This window comes from Callorhinus ursinus, unplaced genomic scaffold, assembly GCF_003265705.2.
Source record: "Callorhinus ursinus isolate GAN/ISIS: 27379988/994484 unplaced genomic scaffold, GSC_fseal_2.0 scaffold23, whole genome shotgun sequence".
Taxonomy (NCBI): domain Eukaryota; kingdom Metazoa; phylum Chordata; class Mammalia; order Carnivora; family Otariidae; genus Callorhinus; species Callorhinus ursinus.
Window position 1 is genome coordinate 21,446,620 of NW_027397085.1, and position 19,589 is coordinate 21,466,208.

The 19,589-nt window shown below is 42.1% G+C and overlaps 1 protein-coding gene across 2 annotated transcripts in view; it reads right to left on the minus strand.

The window, feature by feature from the left end:
- The window catches only part of STK32A (serine/threonine kinase 32A), a 129,928-nt gene extending 111,274 nt beyond the window's left edge, over positions 1–18,654 (minus strand). For both annotated transcript variants that reach the window (XM_025892420.2, XM_073905551.1), the window contains exons 1-2: positions 18,502–18,654; positions 14,466–14,613 (exon numbers count right to left, since the gene is read on the minus strand). In XM_025892420.2, coding sequence (XP_025748205.2) covers positions 14,466–14,571 — 106 coding nt within the window. In that variant the 5' untranslated portion in view covers positions 14,572–14,613; positions 18,502–18,654. The remainder of the gene's footprint in view (positions 1–14,465; positions 14,614–18,501) is intronic.
- Between the last annotated feature and the right edge of the window lie 935 nt (positions 18,655–19,589).

Here is a 19,589-nt window from a genome sequence, read left to right on the forward strand (position 1 = left end):
TTCTTTCTTTCTTTCTTTCTTTCTTTCTTTCTTTCTTTCTTTCTTTCCTTCTTTCTTTCTTCTTTCTTTCTTCCATCCTTCCTTCCTTCCTTCCTTCCTTCCTTCCTTCCTTCCTTCCTTCCTTCCTTTCTTTTCTTTCTTTCTTTGACAAAGTGGTGGAAGGGACAGTATCAATTTTTATACAGCTATCCAAACAATCCTCCTTATTTTAGACCTCCCCCTTCACCTGTCCTTCTAGAGGCACATGACGCTGCCAGTTCTTAGGGTATGGAAGTAGAGGGAAGTGTTTGACTCATCATCTTCCCCTGAAGCCTTGCTTGCATTTTTTTTCTCATTCATAGGATAGAGTTTGTTTGTTTTGTTTTGTTTTTTACAAAAAAGAACTTAACATTAGGAACCAGAAACAGCCATCTCTTTACTACTTACTGGCTTAGTGACTTTGGCTAGTGTTTTTTAAAAACCATTTTTAGACTCGTATTCTTATCCGAATAAGGGGATGATGATCACTTTCTTCCTCATATCTCAGAATTACTCAAAGAGTCACATTAGAAAAGGATGAGCAAGTACCTTGTAAATGTCAAACACTGTCACTGGGCTTTGGAGGCAGACAGAAGCTCCTTCAGTATGGATAAGCCAAAGCTCTAGCATGTCTAGCAGTGATGTATGAGTTAAGGACTCAGGTACATAGTCCTGAGATGACTACAGGGTTCCTTCTTGAAAAGTATGCTGAAGGGAACAGAAAGCTCATTTCTCCACCATCACGTGAGGGGTAAGTGCAGACCCACATGGTAGATACCTGTAATGGTTGAACTCAAAGAGTTCTCTCTCAGCAAGTCCACTCCTAGGTATATCCACCAAAGCACTGAAAGCAGGGACTCAAACAGATACTTGTACACTCAACTAATGTTGAGTGTTCATGCAGCATTATCCATAATAGCGTAGAACACAAGTGTTCATCAACAGATAAATGGATCAACAAAATGTGGTATACATGGATTGTAGAAGAGTATAGAGCCATCAAAAGGGATGGATGATGTTCTAACATGTGCTACAGCACTGAGGAACCTTGAAGACCTCATGCTCAGGGAAACGAGTCAGGCTTGAAATAACAAATGTCATATGATGACCCCTACATGATGTATTCTGAAGAGTCAACTTCATAAAGTCAGAAAGAATAGAGTTACCAGGGGTTAGAGGGAGGAGGAATGGGAGAGTTAGTATTTCATGGGTACAAAGTTCCTTTTTGGGAGCATTAAAAAGTTCTGGAAATGATAGTGGTGATGGTTGCACATATTGTGAATACCACTGAGTTGTATACTTAAAAATATTTAAAATGACAAATTTTATGTGGTATTTTTCCAGAATAAAAAAATTCTTTAAAAAAGTCAGTTTTCAACAAATGCTGCAAAATCCTTCACACCTCATTCAAGTTTATTTATCATTTATTTATTTATTACATAATATACTTAATCCTGTCTAAATAGACCAACCAAACTGCTTTGAGTATTATTTTATATACAATAATTTAATACTCCAAAATAAGTATCTCTTCCTTCTGATCACCCAAATATTTTTCAGGATTAAACAACTATTCAACATCACAAAAAAGCAACTGCACTCTGAGAATTCCTTTGTATCTTAGAACTTAGGTATGTTTAAAACTGTACATTTAAATAAACATAGTATGTCCATGTTGCAGAATTTCATGGACACTAAATTATACTTTTAGGGGGCGCCTGAGTGGCTCAGTAGGTTAAGCGTCTGCCTTCGGCTCAGGTCATGATTCCGGGGTCCTGGGATCGAGTCCCATGTTGGGCTCCCTGCTCAATGGGGAGTCTGCTTCTCTCTCTCCCCACCTCCTCCTGCTCGTGTTCTCTCTCTCTCAAATAAATAAATAAAATCTTTAAAAAAATAAATTATACTTTCAAGAATCAACAAATTTTACACAACTGGGATAAGCTACTCACAATGTAAGTGAAAATGAAGATACGGATGTATACGGTGCATCATCTCAAATACATCAGAAGCCTTTTACACACAGGGAAGAAAGATAAGACTATTAATGTATTCATTTATTCAACAAGGAGGTACTGAGGATATAAAAGTGAACAAAACAGACAAAATCCCTGTTCTCATGGAGGTTTTTTTTTCTAGTGATAGGAAAAAACAACAAAACAAGTCAGTCCATTAAAACCACAAATATGAAGAAAAGCATAGTGAGTGAGAGGGATGAGGGATGCCAGGAAGGATGCAGGATGGAGATTGCAAAGGCAAACTCCCTAAAATGTTATCAGTGGTGACCAATGCGTTGAGGCATTATGGGTAATTATTTCTTCCTAATTATATTTTCCAAGCTTTCTATAACTCAGATGTACTAATTTTATAGGTATAAAATGTGCTTTTAAATGCACATTTAAATACATACTTCCTTTTTTTTTAAATACGTACTTCTTAAAAACAGCTGCAATAATGTTCATCTCTCTTTATGTTAGATAGCCCCACAAAATGTGAACCATAGGGAATACTGGGACCATAGTCTTGGATAGAAACCCAGTGAGGAAAGCAAGCCAATTCCAGTTGACAATTAGGAATTAAGAATTAAACAAATTTTCTTAATGTTTAACGAAGCCTGAGTTTAGAATATTTTCTCTGGTAATTTATATATGCCCTGGACAGAAAATGAAAAAGTTATCAAAGTGGTAATGACTTCAGTATTTTGTAAAAGTAAATAAAAATTATCCCACCAGGTGTCAAACAAATTCGGTTGATATAAACAGGTTGAAAAATGAGTGATGATGATGGTAAAATGAATTGAGAAAGACATGAACATCACTGTAATTATTGTCTTTGATGAACAGAAGACAAGCAAAGCTCAAGAGTAGTGATGAACTGCATAATTCATGCCAGACAAGGGAAAGTATAATATGTGGAACCCCTAACACTTCAGTAACCATGTGGTCTAAGGGATAAGTTGTGAGTTCCAGCGGAGGTGAAGGTAGAGGTCACATTGGGCCTAGAGTTTCCTTGAAAAGATTCAGGGTCTAGCTGTATGGCTCTCTGATTTCAGGTCAGTGCTTTCATCTTTCCTATGCTTTGGTCCTGCCATGCGTAAATTGCACACTGAGCCAATGATAAAGTGCATGATGGTTGTTGGTTTCTCCCATGACTCCTAACAAGAATGTTACTGTGTGCTGAGTGCATTTCACATCACTTGCTTCCAAATTGAACAAGGTGACATATTTACTATCTGGGTAGGAAGATGTGGATGGGTGAGGGTCCAAGAGACAGTTTCTAGCTGGCTACCTCCCAGACAAACTGCCAGCCTGGGACAATGACAGCCACCACTATGCCCCATTTGGGTATGTCACAGGGGTGCCCACCCCATGCATCTTGCTTCACCACCCAGACTTCTGTCATAGATGGAGGGTGGCAGAGGTGAAGGTGGTACCAGGATCGACTGACCTAGAACCCTTCCTGGGGAGGGGGCAGCATGGGAGCCTAGCCCTCAAGCCCCTGTGGCATGATCTGTTGTCTCATCAGACCTCACAAATACAAATTCAAATATAAAATTGGTCAGAGTTCAGAGGCAGCAACTGCAGGGCATTCCACCCAAGTGTGAGAGACTTCTGAAGGCAAGGCCCTGTGTACCTGCCCTGGTCCCACTAGGTTGGAGCCAGCCCTGGTTCCTGCTCACATGATTTCCTAGTTTCTTCCCTTTATATTGGTAGAGAGCTTAGACTTGTAGTCTTAGCTTAGTATCTCCTCTTAAAAAACAATTTCTGCCTTCACATCATATTCAGTTTTAGCTATTGGCTCATTTCTCTGCTCCCCTTTAGACCAAACTTGTTGAAAGAGTTGATGGCACTTGCTGTGTCTACATCCTTGCCTCCCCTACACCCCCCAGACCCCCAGAGTCTGACTCATGTCCCCACGTCCCACTGAGCTGCTTTCGTCCATGTCCCCAGTCTCCTCCTGCTTGCCTGATCCCATAGGTATTTCTCACTGGCCTCTAACCCACAGGAGCATTCAGCCGAAGTGACTACTCCCTCATTCTCCAAAGACTCTTCTCTCTTAAATTTCAGGATAGATGGTTTTTCATTCCTCACTTGCTGCCGCTTCTCACTTTCCTTAGCTTGATGGCTTTCCTCTGCCTGACTTCTCAATAATGGGGGTCCTCTCCGCTTTTGTTTCCACATACTCTCCCAGCCCAGACTCCTCAGTCCCCATAGAACTGAGAACCATATCCTCAGACCGCTAGCCTGGGCTTCCCCACTAACCACTGGCTGCTCAGTCCCAGAGTCCTAACTGACACCATGATTTAGAGTCTCTCGGTCACTTTATGTGCCCTCACAAGAACTTGTGACTATGCCTGGACATGTCCCCAACCCCTCAGTGCCCCACCTTCATGTCAGCCAAGTGTCACAGCCATCTTCCTGCCTACTCACGTAAACACCTAGGATTCATTCTTGATTTTGTTCTTTCCCTCTTACCCCCCTTCAGATCATCAGTGAATCTCAATTATTTTATACTGAAAATAAATGTTGACTCAATCCTCAGCTTCCCATCTCCCTTCCTACACTACTATAGTGCCCAGAGAACCGTCTTTCACTTAAATACTGTCCTGATGGAAATAGATCATTTTTTTGACCTCAGCCACCTAAGTAAATGATCTACATAGAACTCACTGAAAGTTACAATTATACGTTCGAACGTTACAGATGGGAAAATCCCATCACCTTAAGGAGAAAAGGAAAACCAACACTGGGTAGATTTTATATTTTACTTGCCATATAAGAGCATTAAAAAATTCAGGTGATTATGATAATGTGATAATGGTATTACTAACGTTTATTGAGCAGCTACTATGTGCCAGGCACTATGCTATATACTTCTTATGGATAGTTGCTTTTTTTATTTTTTAAAGATTTATTTACTTATTTGAGAGAGAGAGTGCGTGTGTGTGCAAGCATAAGTGGGGAGAGGGGTAGAGGGAGAGAGAGAATCCCAAGCAGACTCCCCACTGAGTGTGGAGCCTGACGTGGGGCTCAGTCTCATGACCCTGATATCATGACCCAAGCTGAAATCAAGAGTCGGATACTTAAGCAACTGAGCCACCCAGTTGCCCCTGGATAATCACTTTCTATTCCCGCAAAAACTGTATGAGGCAGATAAAATTATGAGCTCCCATTTACAGACAAGAAAACTGGGGATCGGAAAAGCAGGTCACTTTACTGAGTTCTCACTATGGAAAAAAATTTCTATTTCCACAATCCTTAAACAGTAAACACACACACAAGAGAGCATGCAATCTTAGAACTGAAATTTTTAGTGGTATAAGCTTTCTGAGAAGCTTATTGCATTGCCCTCGTTTTTCTCCTTTCACCATAGACGAAGAAAAGCCTTGCCATAGGTTGGCATTTGTCCAGAGAGGGTGTCTGGGAGCCACTGGTTTAGCCTATAAGTGACACCATGATACTAGCTGAAGTTGAAGGTCAGCTCTAGAACATATCACTTGTGATCCCCTGATGAAAAATTACTTAGCTGGCTCACTAACCCTTAATCTTCCCAAATGGTTGGCAGCAAATGGTTGCCACTAATACATGTGGAGCTTGGCAGGTCCTTTAAAGATGTATTTGGACCTTCTCCAGAGAAGCAGCCTCCAAGGCCAATTGATGGCATCTGTTTGCATAGTCAGCACTTCCTTTTTATGAAACTCTGCCCCAGGGCGTCTGGGATTTACTGACACCCATTACTGGTGCCAAGACCAAGCAACGGGCACCAACGGCTTCTTTTCCTGCTGCCTGAACCCCAATTCATGAATATGCTCAGAAGTCAAAAATACACTGCCTATTTCCTTAAACTGGAAAGTACAACAGTATGGGGTAGAATGGGGGTGATCAACACCGCCCGGTTGTTTGATGCCCCTCAGTTGAAGAAATGCCCCTAATAGGAAATAAATTCCACCTAGTGATATTTCAGATGAATTACAGGGTGGCACCCATTTATTTGAACCTAGTCTGTATGACTTTCAAATAATATATATTATAAACATAATACCTTTGATCCATTGTAACAGTTGATTTTCTGGCCCAAGTATACTTCCATTGGCTCACACTGATCAACCAAGAGAGAGTCAGTGAAGAGTGACTTTAAGCATCTGTGGAGAACAGATACCAGTCTCCTTGCCTGGCCTCTCAGTTTAAAGCTAGAGGGCCATGTGGATGGATATGAGAGGGGTCCACAGAACATGTGAATAAATGTTTGCAGGATGCTGTGGATCAGGGGTTGACCTGCAGGCCAAATCCATTCCACCATCTATTTTTACATGGCTTGTAAGCTAAGAATGGCTTTTTCATTTTTAAATGCTTAGAAAAAAAACAGAGTATTTTGTGACAAGTGAAAATGATGTGAAATTCAAATTACAGTGCCCATAAATAAAATATTACTGGAAGAGAGCCACCTTCATTTGTTTTCTCATTATCTGTGGCTACTTTCATGCCACAATGGCAGAATTGAGTAGCTGTGACAGAGACTGAACTGCAAAATGTAAGATATTTACTCTTTGGCCCATCACACAAAAAGGATGCCAAGCCCTATGTGAAGTAATTCTCAGAAATAAAAAACACAGGCTACTCGAGTATAAAACAAGGTTAACATGACTTATTTTACTGTAAATATGACTCCAGAAAGGGAAGAAGAAATAGCTTAAGAGGAAAAAAATAAAGCAAGTGCTGGTCTATTGAATTCAAAATCTATCACCGTGAGTTTTTCAGTTTTTTCACCATAGAAACAGGGCTCACTGTCCCAGTTTAACAAGAATATTATTCTATCACTGGCTTTTTGCGGCTCTTTCCAAATGCAATTTCCAAGACTGGTCACACAGCAATGCACAGTTGAAGCCCTTGTATAATGCGTAGAACCTCAACTGGTAGACTGATGACTCACGCAGGTCACTGAGCTGGCAGCGGCCAGGCCATTCAGCAGATGTTGGATCCTCCTTCACTGCCTTTCTCCTTGGAGACAGTAGGCTTGGAGTACCAATCACATGTTCTGAACACTGAAACCAGCTTACAGACCTAGTGAGTTCAATCTAGGTAGTTTCAAGATGAAAACTGAAAAAAATGTCTATAGCTTTGGATAAAAATAAAAAGTTAGCATAACTTGAGTGTTATTTAATACTAAGCAACTACACACCACAATTTATTCATAAGACACTCTGAACTAAAATGTTCTTTCATAAAAAAAAGCAATAAAGAATAAATGAACTGTTTCCAAATCCAATTCCTACTTGGACCAGCAACATCCAACATCTCGCAGTAAAACAGAGCTACCTAGTATTTAACTCATTAACCTGAGTAAACATGAATTGTGCTCCATGAAGAACTCATGGTGAGAAAACCTTGCAGAACATAATCACTCTTTAGCCGTAGAGATTTCGCCTGTCATAATCTGCGGCCATTAAACCAGAGGGGGGAAAAATCAATGGGAACAGACCATGTTTCCAACAGAGAAAGAAGAGATATAATCATGACCTTTCACTTCCCAAGTTGAGATCCCCAGAATATGAGGTGTCACAACATACTAAAAGATTTTTTACAGAAATGGTTTCATTTTGAAATGAGTTTGAAAAATATCAGAATCCCGAGATTTCAATATTATAGGACTTTTCAGAGTCTTTAACATGCTAATAAGCACTGTGAATCTCTGAAGGCAGGATGTAGCTTTACTGCATTAGCTTAAGTGGATTCTCCTAAATATGTATTCCTAACTCACTGCTCAGGAAACATTCAGGAAACATGCAAATCAAAAGCACTAGCAGTCTTGGAGATCTTTTTTTTTTGGCTGTCTAGTTTCTCCCTGACTCTTCCAATCCCGTGGAATGGGGGGAATAAAGCCCCCCATAAGCACCCATTCTTATAAACCGGTGGGGCTGAGGTTATTTATGACAGATGCTTTAACTAAATGTTAGACCGTCCAAGATGCCTTAATTTTTTAAGAAGCCAATTCTCACAAGAGAAATTCTCCTTATACTCTCCCAATCATTTTAATATAAAATAGTGAATAATATAAGACAACAGGACTCACGTTTGAGAGGGGAAAGTCTGAAATTCATTTGCCTCTCCAACTGGGTACAGAACACAATGCATAGACATTATACAAAGGAGATTTTTCAAAGTCCTTCCTTGCTGGAATCGATTCAGTAACCTCCCATTTCTTTTGGATTGCAAATCTGTGGTCAAATATTTTGGCCCAACATTTTGAAGGACCCATTGCCTCTGCCACCAAAGAAGATGTAGGAAAAATGGAATCAGTCACACATCCTAGGAGACAAGTGTTGCCAAATCAAAGGAGAACACTGAGTTTTCAGCAAGTTTCAAAGAATAATGCAATAATTTGGCTCTCTCTGCAAACTCAGGGCACGGATGAACTTTTTGTAGCAGCTTTTAACCTAAAGCCAACTTTTCTTAGCTATAACACTCCAGAAGAAAATTGTCTCTTGGCTTAATTACATCAATTTTATCACCCCTATATTCTTTGTATATGCTTAGAAATACATACTATTAACAAAGCTTGCAAGACCTCTCCTGTTGCTAGGCCCTGAATTATAAACAAGTCTACCTTCCCCTGTTATTCAAGAGTTTCTTTGCCTAAATCACCTTGAAAACCTCAATGATCAGGCTTTTCAAATGTTGATTTTTTTAAAAAAAACAAGCCCCCCCCCCCCCGCAAAAGCCCAAGCAAAACAAAACAAAAACACTGTGTTCAGACAGAGGAAATAAAGCAGATTTAAAGAAAAAGTTACAAACATTAAAAAGTATCACAAGCCTACTCTTTACTTTCAGGAAACTTACAATGTCTTTTCATATCGTTAATGATTTCTCAGAGTATCCATGTAGTAGTTGAGTATAGGGGAGGGCATTTGTCACTGTGTCTGTTGATCAAATGGGATTATTTAACTAGTCAGCTTTGGGCTTAAATCAGAAAAAGTAAAGTTTATTGATTTTTCAGCCTACTGAGTTTTTGATTTTGTCTTAAATGAAAATACAATCACCCCAGGGGAGAGATGGAAGAGAAGCCAGATGAGATTATGGTTTTGTGAAGTCATTAACTTGGCTTCTTTTTAAAGGGTGTTATATAGGTTTTCAGAGAATCCATGAAATCTGCCATTCTGTCAGTTCAATTTCAGTGATAGAATTGTGAATGGGTCATATTAACTATGGCATCTACAAGAGCTGATTCTAATCAATTTTGCTCCTTTTCAAGTTGAAGTACAGCAAAGAGCTCATGCTAAGAGATTCTGCTAGTAAATAATGATATAACTAGCATTAATTGGGTGTTTACCTTACTTGAGTGTTCTACTTGCATTGTTTTATTGTAACCTCACAATGACCCAAGGAAGGATGCCCGATTATCATTTGCATTTTATATAGGAAGAAACTGAAGCTTTACAGAGGTTCAGTAACTTGCAGAATAGGAAGGCGTTTTTTCCCCCACATTAATTCACTAGTAATTATTTAGGTTTGGGGACTTTTTTTTTCATGGTATTTCAAGTCCCCTCAGAACACTTTATAATTAGTCAAACTGACTCTTGTGTTTGATGATGGGTGATCAGAACATGTCTCCTTTGATTTTTCTTGTAGAAACACCTAGATCACCAGTCTATGGTGCTGCTGAGATTTAAACCCGTGTATATGTGTTTCTACTAGCAGAGCCCGTGCTTTCACCAACTATGCTAAGCAGTCTTCGATTACAAAACACAAAACCTAATTAGGTGGAAGACAGTGTAGTGTTTCCTTAAAAAATTAAAGAATTACCACATGATCCAGGAATTCCACATCTAAGTATAAACCTGAAAGAATTGAAAACAGGGACTCAAACAGATATTTGTACACCTACATTTATAGGAGTATTATTTACAGTATAGTCAAAGGTAGAACAACCAAATGTCCACTGATTAAGAAAGAATAAACAAAATGTGATACATACATGTAATGGAATAGTATTCAGCCATAAAAAGGAATGGAATTCTGATAAATGATTTAATATGGATAAACCTTGGAAACATTATGTTAAGTGAAATAAGCCGGACAGAAAAGGACAAATATTACATGATCCCACTTAGTCAAATTCACAGAGTCATAAAGTAGACAGATGGCTGCCAAAGACTGGGGTGCCAGGGGGCCAGGGGAGAGGGGAAGGGTAGTTACTGTGTAATGGGTACCAGATTTCAGTTTGGGAAGATGAAAAAATTCTAGAGATAGATGATGCACCCCTGTGTTGCCCAAAACTTAATGCCACTGAACTGTAGGTATACTTAAAAATGGTTAAAATGGTACATTTTATTATGCATGTTTTATCAAAACAAAAAAAAAGTAGTTAGGACGGAGATTTGTACTAAAATATGAAAGGTAGGCCACAAAACAAAACAAAACAAAACTAGCATAATTCGAGATCTACTTTGCAAAAGATGACAGTAATCAGAGAAGCAGATCTTATTCTACTCAACAGCACTATAAATCTACTTTGTTTCCATCTGATGTAGATCGCCATAAGCAGCTCAGAGGATGTTTCTATAAGTTCACTATCAGATGGAACAACATGAAATACAAAATGTCAGGATGAATTCCCGCAAGAACAGCATATTTTACTGGACACCCGGTAACATCTTAGTCCTTAATTACCCTCAAAGCGAATCAAAACACTTTTCCAGGAGAAATCTTGAAATATTGTTTGGGAAAATTTGTTCAAATTTTCTTCTCAAATCTGTATACTGGGAACAGCAAATACTTTGAAGGAAATACTCAACACTTTTTCATCACGTATTGGGATTCTTTCAGCAATATTTTTAAAATAATTAAATTGGCTCATTTAAGTGCCCTAGATTCTGGCCCAGTTTGATTATTTATATAAAAATGAGATAGAAAATGATGTAGGCATTAATGTTCTTTGATTAGTCAGTGCTTTTTGCTGTTTTTGTTTCTTGGTCAGAAGCTTTACAGCAGTCAAATAAAATTTTACCTTGCGCTCAATCTAGAGCTATGAAAGGAGTTGAATCAACTTTATAGAATTCACTGATAAAAAAATATGAATGCTCAGAATGTCATTCTTTCCCTCCCAAAACTCAGTGATCTTATAAACAAACAAGTGAATATGGCAATTAAATACACTCCCTTTTCATAATATACAAACTCATATCCATGAGAATGTTAAGATACGGGCAACTGTTTATTTCCGATTTTGTCATTATTTGGACTTTGGACTTGAGTTTCCTGTACTTGAACTGTTCTTCTCATGTCATCGCAGAAGTGGCTTCTTCTCATCTTTCAGGCTTCACCTCAGAAAGGCCTCCTGTCTTTCTGTCACCTCCTCAGAAAGGCCAACCCTGACCATACTCTATCTCAAGAGGTCTCTCCACCATCACCCTGTCCCTCTGCATAAGATCCCTGAGTCATTACCTTGGTGGCACTTGAATACTGTCTCAAGTTGTCTGTTTATGTATCTGTTTACTTGTTTATTGTTTGCCTTCCACCATCAGAACATGAGCTCCACAATGGCGGCTGGGGCCAATTTGTTTCCAGCTCTCTTCCTCTTGTCCAGCAGAGGGACAGGCTCCTAGTAGGTGGATTTGCCCTTCTACTTCTGCCTGGCAACTGTGTGCATAGAGAGACTCAGAGCCTCACCCCTGGGGGACACAGACATACTGCTGTGCTCAGCTCTTCTCTTTATGGGCACTGCGGTAGGCTGACCTCACCGGGCTGGGGGCTGGACAACTAAAAGGTGGTGACCTACAAGGGGTTATGAAGGACCTGTGGGGTGTCTGGGTGGCTCAGTTGGTCGGGCGTCCGACTTGGTTTTGGCTCATGTCATGATCTCAGGGTCATGAAATCGAGCCCTGACCTGATTCTCTCCCTCTGCCCCTCCTCCCCCTTCGTGCATGTTTTTTTTTTTTTCTCTCTCTCTCAAATAAATAAATAAATCTTATATATACATATATATGTATACATATATACATACATACAGCCTTGCTCCTCAGGCCTAACTTTACCCCAATTTAGTTACTCCAGAGTCCTCCAAAGGTACTCATAAAGTGGTACCTTCTTTCCCATTTGCCTCAATACTTTGGGTGTCCAGATTTCTTGGGCACGTCATGAGAAGAAAGGCTGGCTGAACTAAGGAAAATTGAGACAGCTCTCTATTTGCTCATTATAAGGCTATCCTAATACCTTAAAATGTTATATCCCTCCCAAGTTACAAACATGAATGTGGCCTCTCTTTCCTGCTCTCTTCTCCGCGGCCTCATGCCCAACATTATCTCTGAATCCACAGGGAGTACAGTGAACCAAACAAGTGAAATCCAAGCCTACTTGTCATTTCATTCTAGAGATGGAAAAATCAAGTAACATCACTGGTCTTTAGATCTTTGCCTTTACTACTGGATAAAGCAAAGCCAGGTGACAGAAATAAGCGTGGAAAAATGGTTTACTAAGACCATTTTCTAAATGTGTAATTCAGAGTTCCCATGCAACACTTTGTACAGGTAATAACGATGCACCTTTGACTTGACAGTAAATGACTGGGGACAGGGCATCCGGGGACAGTCAGATATTTGTGTTTAGAAGAGTCCATCCAAAGAACCCAAGACTGAGATGGTAGCAAGCTTCTAGTTGTCCTCTGATAACGAGCTGTCAAACAGCTAGTTCTCCCCTTCTTTGGTAACAGAACAGAACTTATTTTTAGAAGGTTCATGGCCATATAAAACAATAAACTAAATTTCCCAGTCTCCCTTGTAACTGGGTATGGCCCTGCCCACCAGAGTGATAAACAACAGCCAGATCAGAGGCTTCAGAGGAAGTGGGCTCAGTCTCCCAACTTGACCCCTTCCCCGTGGCTGGAATGCCGATGTGGGGAGCGTCCTGGGGCAGGAGGGTGAGAGTGACACTAAGAGGGGGAAGAACAGGAGAGAAGCAGGCTTGCAGGAGCAGCCTTCTGGAGCCACACATTGCTGACATTACCTGTTTTGTTACTTGAGAAAGAAGAATGTATCCATCTTGTTTGAGCCACCATTATTTGCAGTTTCTTTTTCAGCACATTTACTTTCTAACACAACAGACTTTCCTGGCTGACTTAGATGCTGCTTCATAATTTTTGCAAAGTGGCTTTAGGATCTCAAAACTAAATTTTTGAGTTGAAAACAACCTTCAAAAGGGTGCTGGGTGGTTCAGTCAGTTAAGCATATGAGTCTTGGTTTTGGCTCAGGTCATGATCTCAGGGCTGTGGGACCGAGCCCCACGTCAGGTTCCATGCTCAGTGCAGAGTCGGCTTGGGATTCTCTCCCTTTCTCTCCCTCTCCTCATGCATGTGCATGCTCTCTCTCTAATAAATAAATAAAATCTTAAAAAAAAAGAGAGAGAAAACAACCTTCAAGTTTACCCTATCTTCTCACTTAATTGAGGAAATTGAAGATAGAGTGAATAAGTAAACTTCTTGAACCCCATAGGTAGCTCGGAGTAGAACCAGTGCTCAGAACTCCTGAATTTCAGTTCATCATTCTTTTCCTTTGTGGTCTAATCAACAGAACTCCCTCTCTCCGAGAGGCCTCTGGCTTCCACTCTAGGAAGGAAGAGTGATATGGGGTGGCACATGTCTTCTTCTGACATGCCTCACCGTGGGATGGCAGGGGAATCAGGAAAACCCTTGCTTTTATTTATTTATTTTTTTAAAGATTTTATTTATTTATTTATTAGAGAGCGAGCGAGCGAGAAACAGCATGAGAGGGGAGAGAGTCAGAGGGAGAAGCAGGCTCCCCACTGAGCTGGGAGCCTGATGTGGGACTCGATCCCAGGACTCCGGGATCATGACCTGAGCCGAAGGCAGTCGCTTAACCAACTGAGCCACGCAGGCGCCCACCCCTTGCTTTTATTTCTTTTCTTACTGAGCCTGACCTTGAAAGTTTCCCTTTCCTCCAATAATACGGATTCATTTTCCTATGACCTAGCCTTGTGAAATTTGTCTAGGACCCTGAAGCATGCCTGGTAGAAGCTCAGAACGCTCCTACTTGCATGACTCCACTCTATAATATAATGAGTATTGATTATCATTCAGATGCAATTTGGTATTACAAGAAATCTTCTACAACAACTAGCAGTAGGGGTAACTCCAGCTGTCAGGGAAACAGCACAGAGAACAACAAATCATTTCATTTCAAGGTCTTCTATCCACCAGGTGCCCATCTACAGCTCCCTTTGGACAAAGGGTATTGGTATAGTCGTAATTAAGAAAACTGCTCAAGGTCTCATGGAAAGTGGAAGGTAAAAGGCAGCTATTAGCCTCTAAGGTCCTCACGCTTACTCTTGTAGTTCTCTTTTTTTTAAGTCTTAGACCGTGACTCACTTATGAAACAAGGTATTTATATTTGAATTCTGCAAAATTCTATACTTTATATACAGTTATCACATATTTCTTACCATCCTCATTTTCATCAAACACTGGTGGTTTGCTTGAGGTGTTGGCTCCCATGCTCAAGTCTGCCCAGACCCAGATCCTCCAGTTAAACTCTCCTGGCAGAAACATTCATCTTCCCTCGAAACAGATCTGGAAGCCTTAGCTCGATACCTGGGAGAGAAGAAGAAATGGCATCCTTACAATATAGTGTGCCCTAGGAACCCTGAGTACAGAACTGTGGCTGCAATATTAATCTGATCTGCGCCCCTAGAGCAGAATTTTTTGTGATTGAAAATGATAATTTCACAAGTCACTGAGAACAATAGGTGTCTGGGAGACCCCCCCACGTGGCCCCACGGGGAGTGGTCTTAGACTTACGAAGAAGGAAGGGAGCAAAATATTTCTCTAAGTAAGAAAACAAGTTTAAAATCTGGTCAAGTATATAATAAAAATATTGTGACTCTCCATATTTTTAAGAATATATTATCTGTTAAGGTTTTTTTTTTGATGTTTGATCAACAACTTTATTAATTTTTTGGTCATAAAAATACATTTCCCACCTCTTTCCTCCTACCCTGGAAGATATGACAATGTAAAAAGAACAAGGTCTGAGTTTGGGCTTTACCTCACCAGCAAACTGCTGAATTTCACTAAACGTGTTTCTTTTTTTCCCCCTTCCCCTGAACTTGAAGTTGATGATGATCCTCTCCTCAAAGGCAAGTTAAATGTGATTTGGGACAATACCTATAAGTATTTTCACAGCATAAGTGGTCCATGATTGTTGGCCACTCTGAAACTCAAATAAAGGGATGTATGTAAGAGCTAAAACCCCTGAAAAAATGTACTTTTATGGCTTTGTTCATTTTGAAAACTCTCCCTGAAAATGGTCAGGAGAGGCAGCATCCCGAGCACTCGTTCTAAAACGGACACCAGCAATGGCTTTGGGCCAGTTACTCGACCTTTCGTCTCTAAGATGGCAGAAACCACAGTGCCTTCCTTGGGAATCACAAGCTCCCATGCCTACAAGAGCCAGGCAGAAATGCAGGTGCACACACTGGACCAGGTGGAAGACATCAGTGCCTGGTGGGGACCCCGGTGACCTGGAGAATCCAGGCTCCATCTAAAAGAAGTCACTGCTCTCAGATCTAAAAGGTTGTTGCCAAGTGGAAACATGGGCCCAGGGGCCAGATCTTCAGATCTGACAAAAAAAGGGGTGAAGATCCAGATTTTATACAAAACAGTATTTAAAAATTCATTTCAGCTATATGGTCTCAGCAAATCTCATGCATGGCACAGATATGGCTCGTGTGATGTAGTTAATGAGATAATGTCTGTAAGGCAATTAGCACAATGTCTGGCACATAATTTGCAAAGAATAGAATACTTTTTTTTAAAGATGTTATTTATTTATTTGACAGAGAGAGACACAGCAAGAGAGGAAACACAAGCAGGGGGAGTGGGAGAGGGAGAAGCGGGCTTCCCGCGGAGCAGGGAGTCCGATGCGGGACTCGATCCCAGGACCCTGGGATCATGACCTGAGACGAAGGCAGACGCTTAACAACTGAGCCACCCAGGCACCTCTAGAATACTATTTTTAATAGTAGCTGTATTTCCTTATATATGATTTTTTGACATCTATTCACTGGTTTCCTCTTGGACTTTTCACACATGACGGAAATACAGATTAGAGATTGAATTTAAGAAAATGTCCCAAGCAAACCTGGGGGAAGGATGAGTTACTGAAAAAGAACTTGAGAAGATCCTAGGCAAGTCTAGAAGAAAAGCTCATTTTCCCATTAGGAAAATGTAAGTAAAGACTGCATTTGGAAGGCAGACTCATTAAGGAAATGCTACTTTTCATACTAAAAGCCAACTGTTGGCAAAGTGCCCTATGGACTTTAAAAAGAATCATTAAATGGAGAGCAAAGAAAGAGTCAGCAATTAGGAAGCAACCAATTAAATGGTATGGGTGGGGGCAGGTGGTAACAGGTGGCTGGAGTAACCCCGGAGGGGATTATTGACATCAGGAGGACAGAAAGACCTCAACTCTATATGCTCTCTAAAAAAACAAAGGGCTTTTAATTTTAGTACAAAAGGGGATGAGGAAGAAGCAAGTGGGATGCCCTTAGTGTTTCACTGTGGGTCAGGGAGTAGCAAATGGGGTGCTCTGTGTGTTTTATTATTGTATTTAGAGCCCAGAATAAGCGAGGAATAGTGGGAAGACTGAACCACAGATCACATTAGAGAAGACTGGTCCTAAAGAGAACAATGATTTTAACGAGTTGAGATTTTTAACACTGTAGACCGGGATCACATTCTCTTTTATTTTGTGCGTAAAACCTCAAGACACACAATATTCACACTACGCCCCAATCCTGTCATTCTTATATTTTTCTTCACTCCTCAGGCTTTCTCAAGTAGCCTGTGTTCCTGTAGCATAAGATGTACCAAGCATTGACCTTGCAAGTTGTCAAGGCAGAGAAAGAGAGAGAAATATTATCACAATTTGCCACATTTCAGAGTGCCATCCTGATGTGCAGACAATTTTGTTCACCAAAGATCCAGGGATTTTTAGCGGGAAGGACATATGTCAACAGGAAACCACTTTTGTGTCTGTTTGGGGAAAGACGAGGTAGATGGACCTCTCCATTGGACCTAATGCACCCCATCCAGTTTAGAACGGTCTTTCCCTCTTTTCTCCCCAAGGGGATAACCGAATTAGGTAATTTTCCCTCATATCCAGAAAGAAAGAAACCGTCTCTGGCAGGAAAATGGAGACACGTCTTTCCCATCCTGCTGCATGGGGCCCAGAGGAGCTACAGGACTCTCCTCCGCCAAACCCACACCTGTCCTGACCTCTTGGCACTGAGTCTGCCGAGTGAAACGAGCATCGTCCGAAGATGTCTAGAGGACAGTGACGACCCATGCAAACCAACATCCTAAACATAGAAAAATCTAAGGGAAAAAGAAATGTGTCTTATAAGGACACAGAAAATTTTTAGATTCTACCCTGACCTGGCCAGTTACCAGATTATTCATCGCGGACTCATTCTCTCATGCCAACGTATGATCTTTGGCCTGCATTTTGGGGGGCTGTCAACAGGTGAGCTTTTCTAAGCAGCTAAGGCCACTTAGGTAAGAGGTGTTGTCTTTAGGAATTGAAGAACCCATGTTGTGATGCGAGAAAGTTGCCACTTTGATGGAACTGTTAGGTTCGCTGCCACAGGGTGTGCACAGAAATTAGTCTGCATTTGAAACACAGAATTTCTTAAACTAAGAAACACTCAGAAACACAGCAAGAAAGACAATGTGAGAAATACCACTCTGTCACATTGATTTCATCCACCTCGCTTCCTCATTTTTATATATTAAAAATTACAGGTAAACATTATTTCCACCTGAACCCTCCTGCCAAGTTAGTTCCCCTTTCACACTTCCCAAAGACAGACACAATCACGAATCTAGTATATGTTTTACAGTCCCCTTTCTATGATTTTACAACATGCAATGTGTTTTAAAATAAGTCCCCTAAATGACATGGATGAGTCGGTACACTTTGCATCTTACTGTGATCATTTACCACGACACCTCTGTGACCTAGGCATGCTGGTCTCTGAAGCTCTGACTTCTGCTTTTTAAGGGCCGCAGAGCAGTCCATGGTGCGAATGCACCACATTTTATTTTTCTGTGTAAATGTTCAAATCCTTCGGGCTTGGGGAAAACATCCTTGTGGAGATGAAGCCAACCATCAAAGGCAGTTTCTGCTGGTTTAGAAGCTGGGTAAGAGCAACGGTCCGAAACACCTCGCGCGCTTACCTCCACCCAGTTTATTGAAGTCTGTCTAGGTCTGGACCTGAATCCCTGAGAGGCTGGCGGACGAGGTGGGGGTACACAGTAACTAGGAAGCTGGGCTCGATCCCAGACCTATCAGGTTGTGGTGGCTTGTCCTGACCGCCTGTCTTTGTCTTATTTCTCTTCCCCTTTAACTTCCTAGCTTCCCAGCAGCGCCCTGAACATGCAGGTTTATTTTAAAAAATAAAAATCTAGACCACCACTCACCTAGATCTTGGTTCTCTCTTCTCTCCTTCAAGAAGCTCGGACTGGTGCTTCCACTCGGGGCACTGGGGCTAGCAGAGGGACTCCCGGAGCGGAGGAGAGCGCATGGAAAACGCGCCTACCTGTCTGGGCGCGGGCGGCGGTAGGCGGCGGTGGGCGGCGGCGGGCGCGGGGCTGCGCGGGGCTGCGCGGGGCTGCGCGGGGCTGGCCCGGGGCGGGCGGCACCTGCGGCTGCCGGGGCTCCGAGCGCCGCCCGAGCGCGCAGCTTCTCCGGGAGGGGCCGGGAGCGGGGAGCGGCCAGCCAGCGGGCGTCCCCTGTCGCCGCCCTCCCCAGAAACCGCCGGGCGGTCGCCTGGGAGAGCGACAGCCCCCTGGGGTCGGTGCGTCGCCGGGGGAGGGCGAGACGGGGGACAGCGCCGCGGGCGCGTATCCGAGCCGGTGGCGGGGCTCCCGAGGCGCCTTGGCACGGTCCCGAGCCGCCGCACGCGGAGCGCGCCCCAACTTCCCAGACCGAGGCCCGACTCTCCTGAAGTGACCCCCTTCCCCTCCGAGACGCCCCGGCAGCGCCGCCGAGGATGGGGACCTGGGGGTGGCGGTACGGGCCTGCAGACGGGGATGGGGAAAGGCGAGATCTCCTTTAAGACTAAGTCGGGTATTGCGGGAAACCCAAGAGAGGATTGAGAATTTCTTAGGACCCGACAGGAAGGATCTTTAGTGTCTGGTCTAGCAGATTTCCTCGTTCGAATGCTGGGAAAACTGAGGCATGAACAAGGAAAATACTCGCCGAGTGTAAAGTACAATTAATAGAACTTTTTCCAGACCTAGGTCTCCTGCTTGCAGCACCCCTCTCCCCCGGTTTTTTCCCACGCACCTTTGGCAGCCTCGACCTTTGTGTGTGGAGGTGAGGACAGGAGACAGGAACAAAGACACGAAGGCAATCCCACTGGAACTTTCCATGTTCTCTTCCGTGGCTGCTCTCTGTACTTCCCCTTTATAATAATCAACACGGTCGAAATAACTTTTTATTGTTTTCCCACTAACCCAACAGTCACACATGCATAAGACACCAGAGAATTGGCACCTGGTTGCTT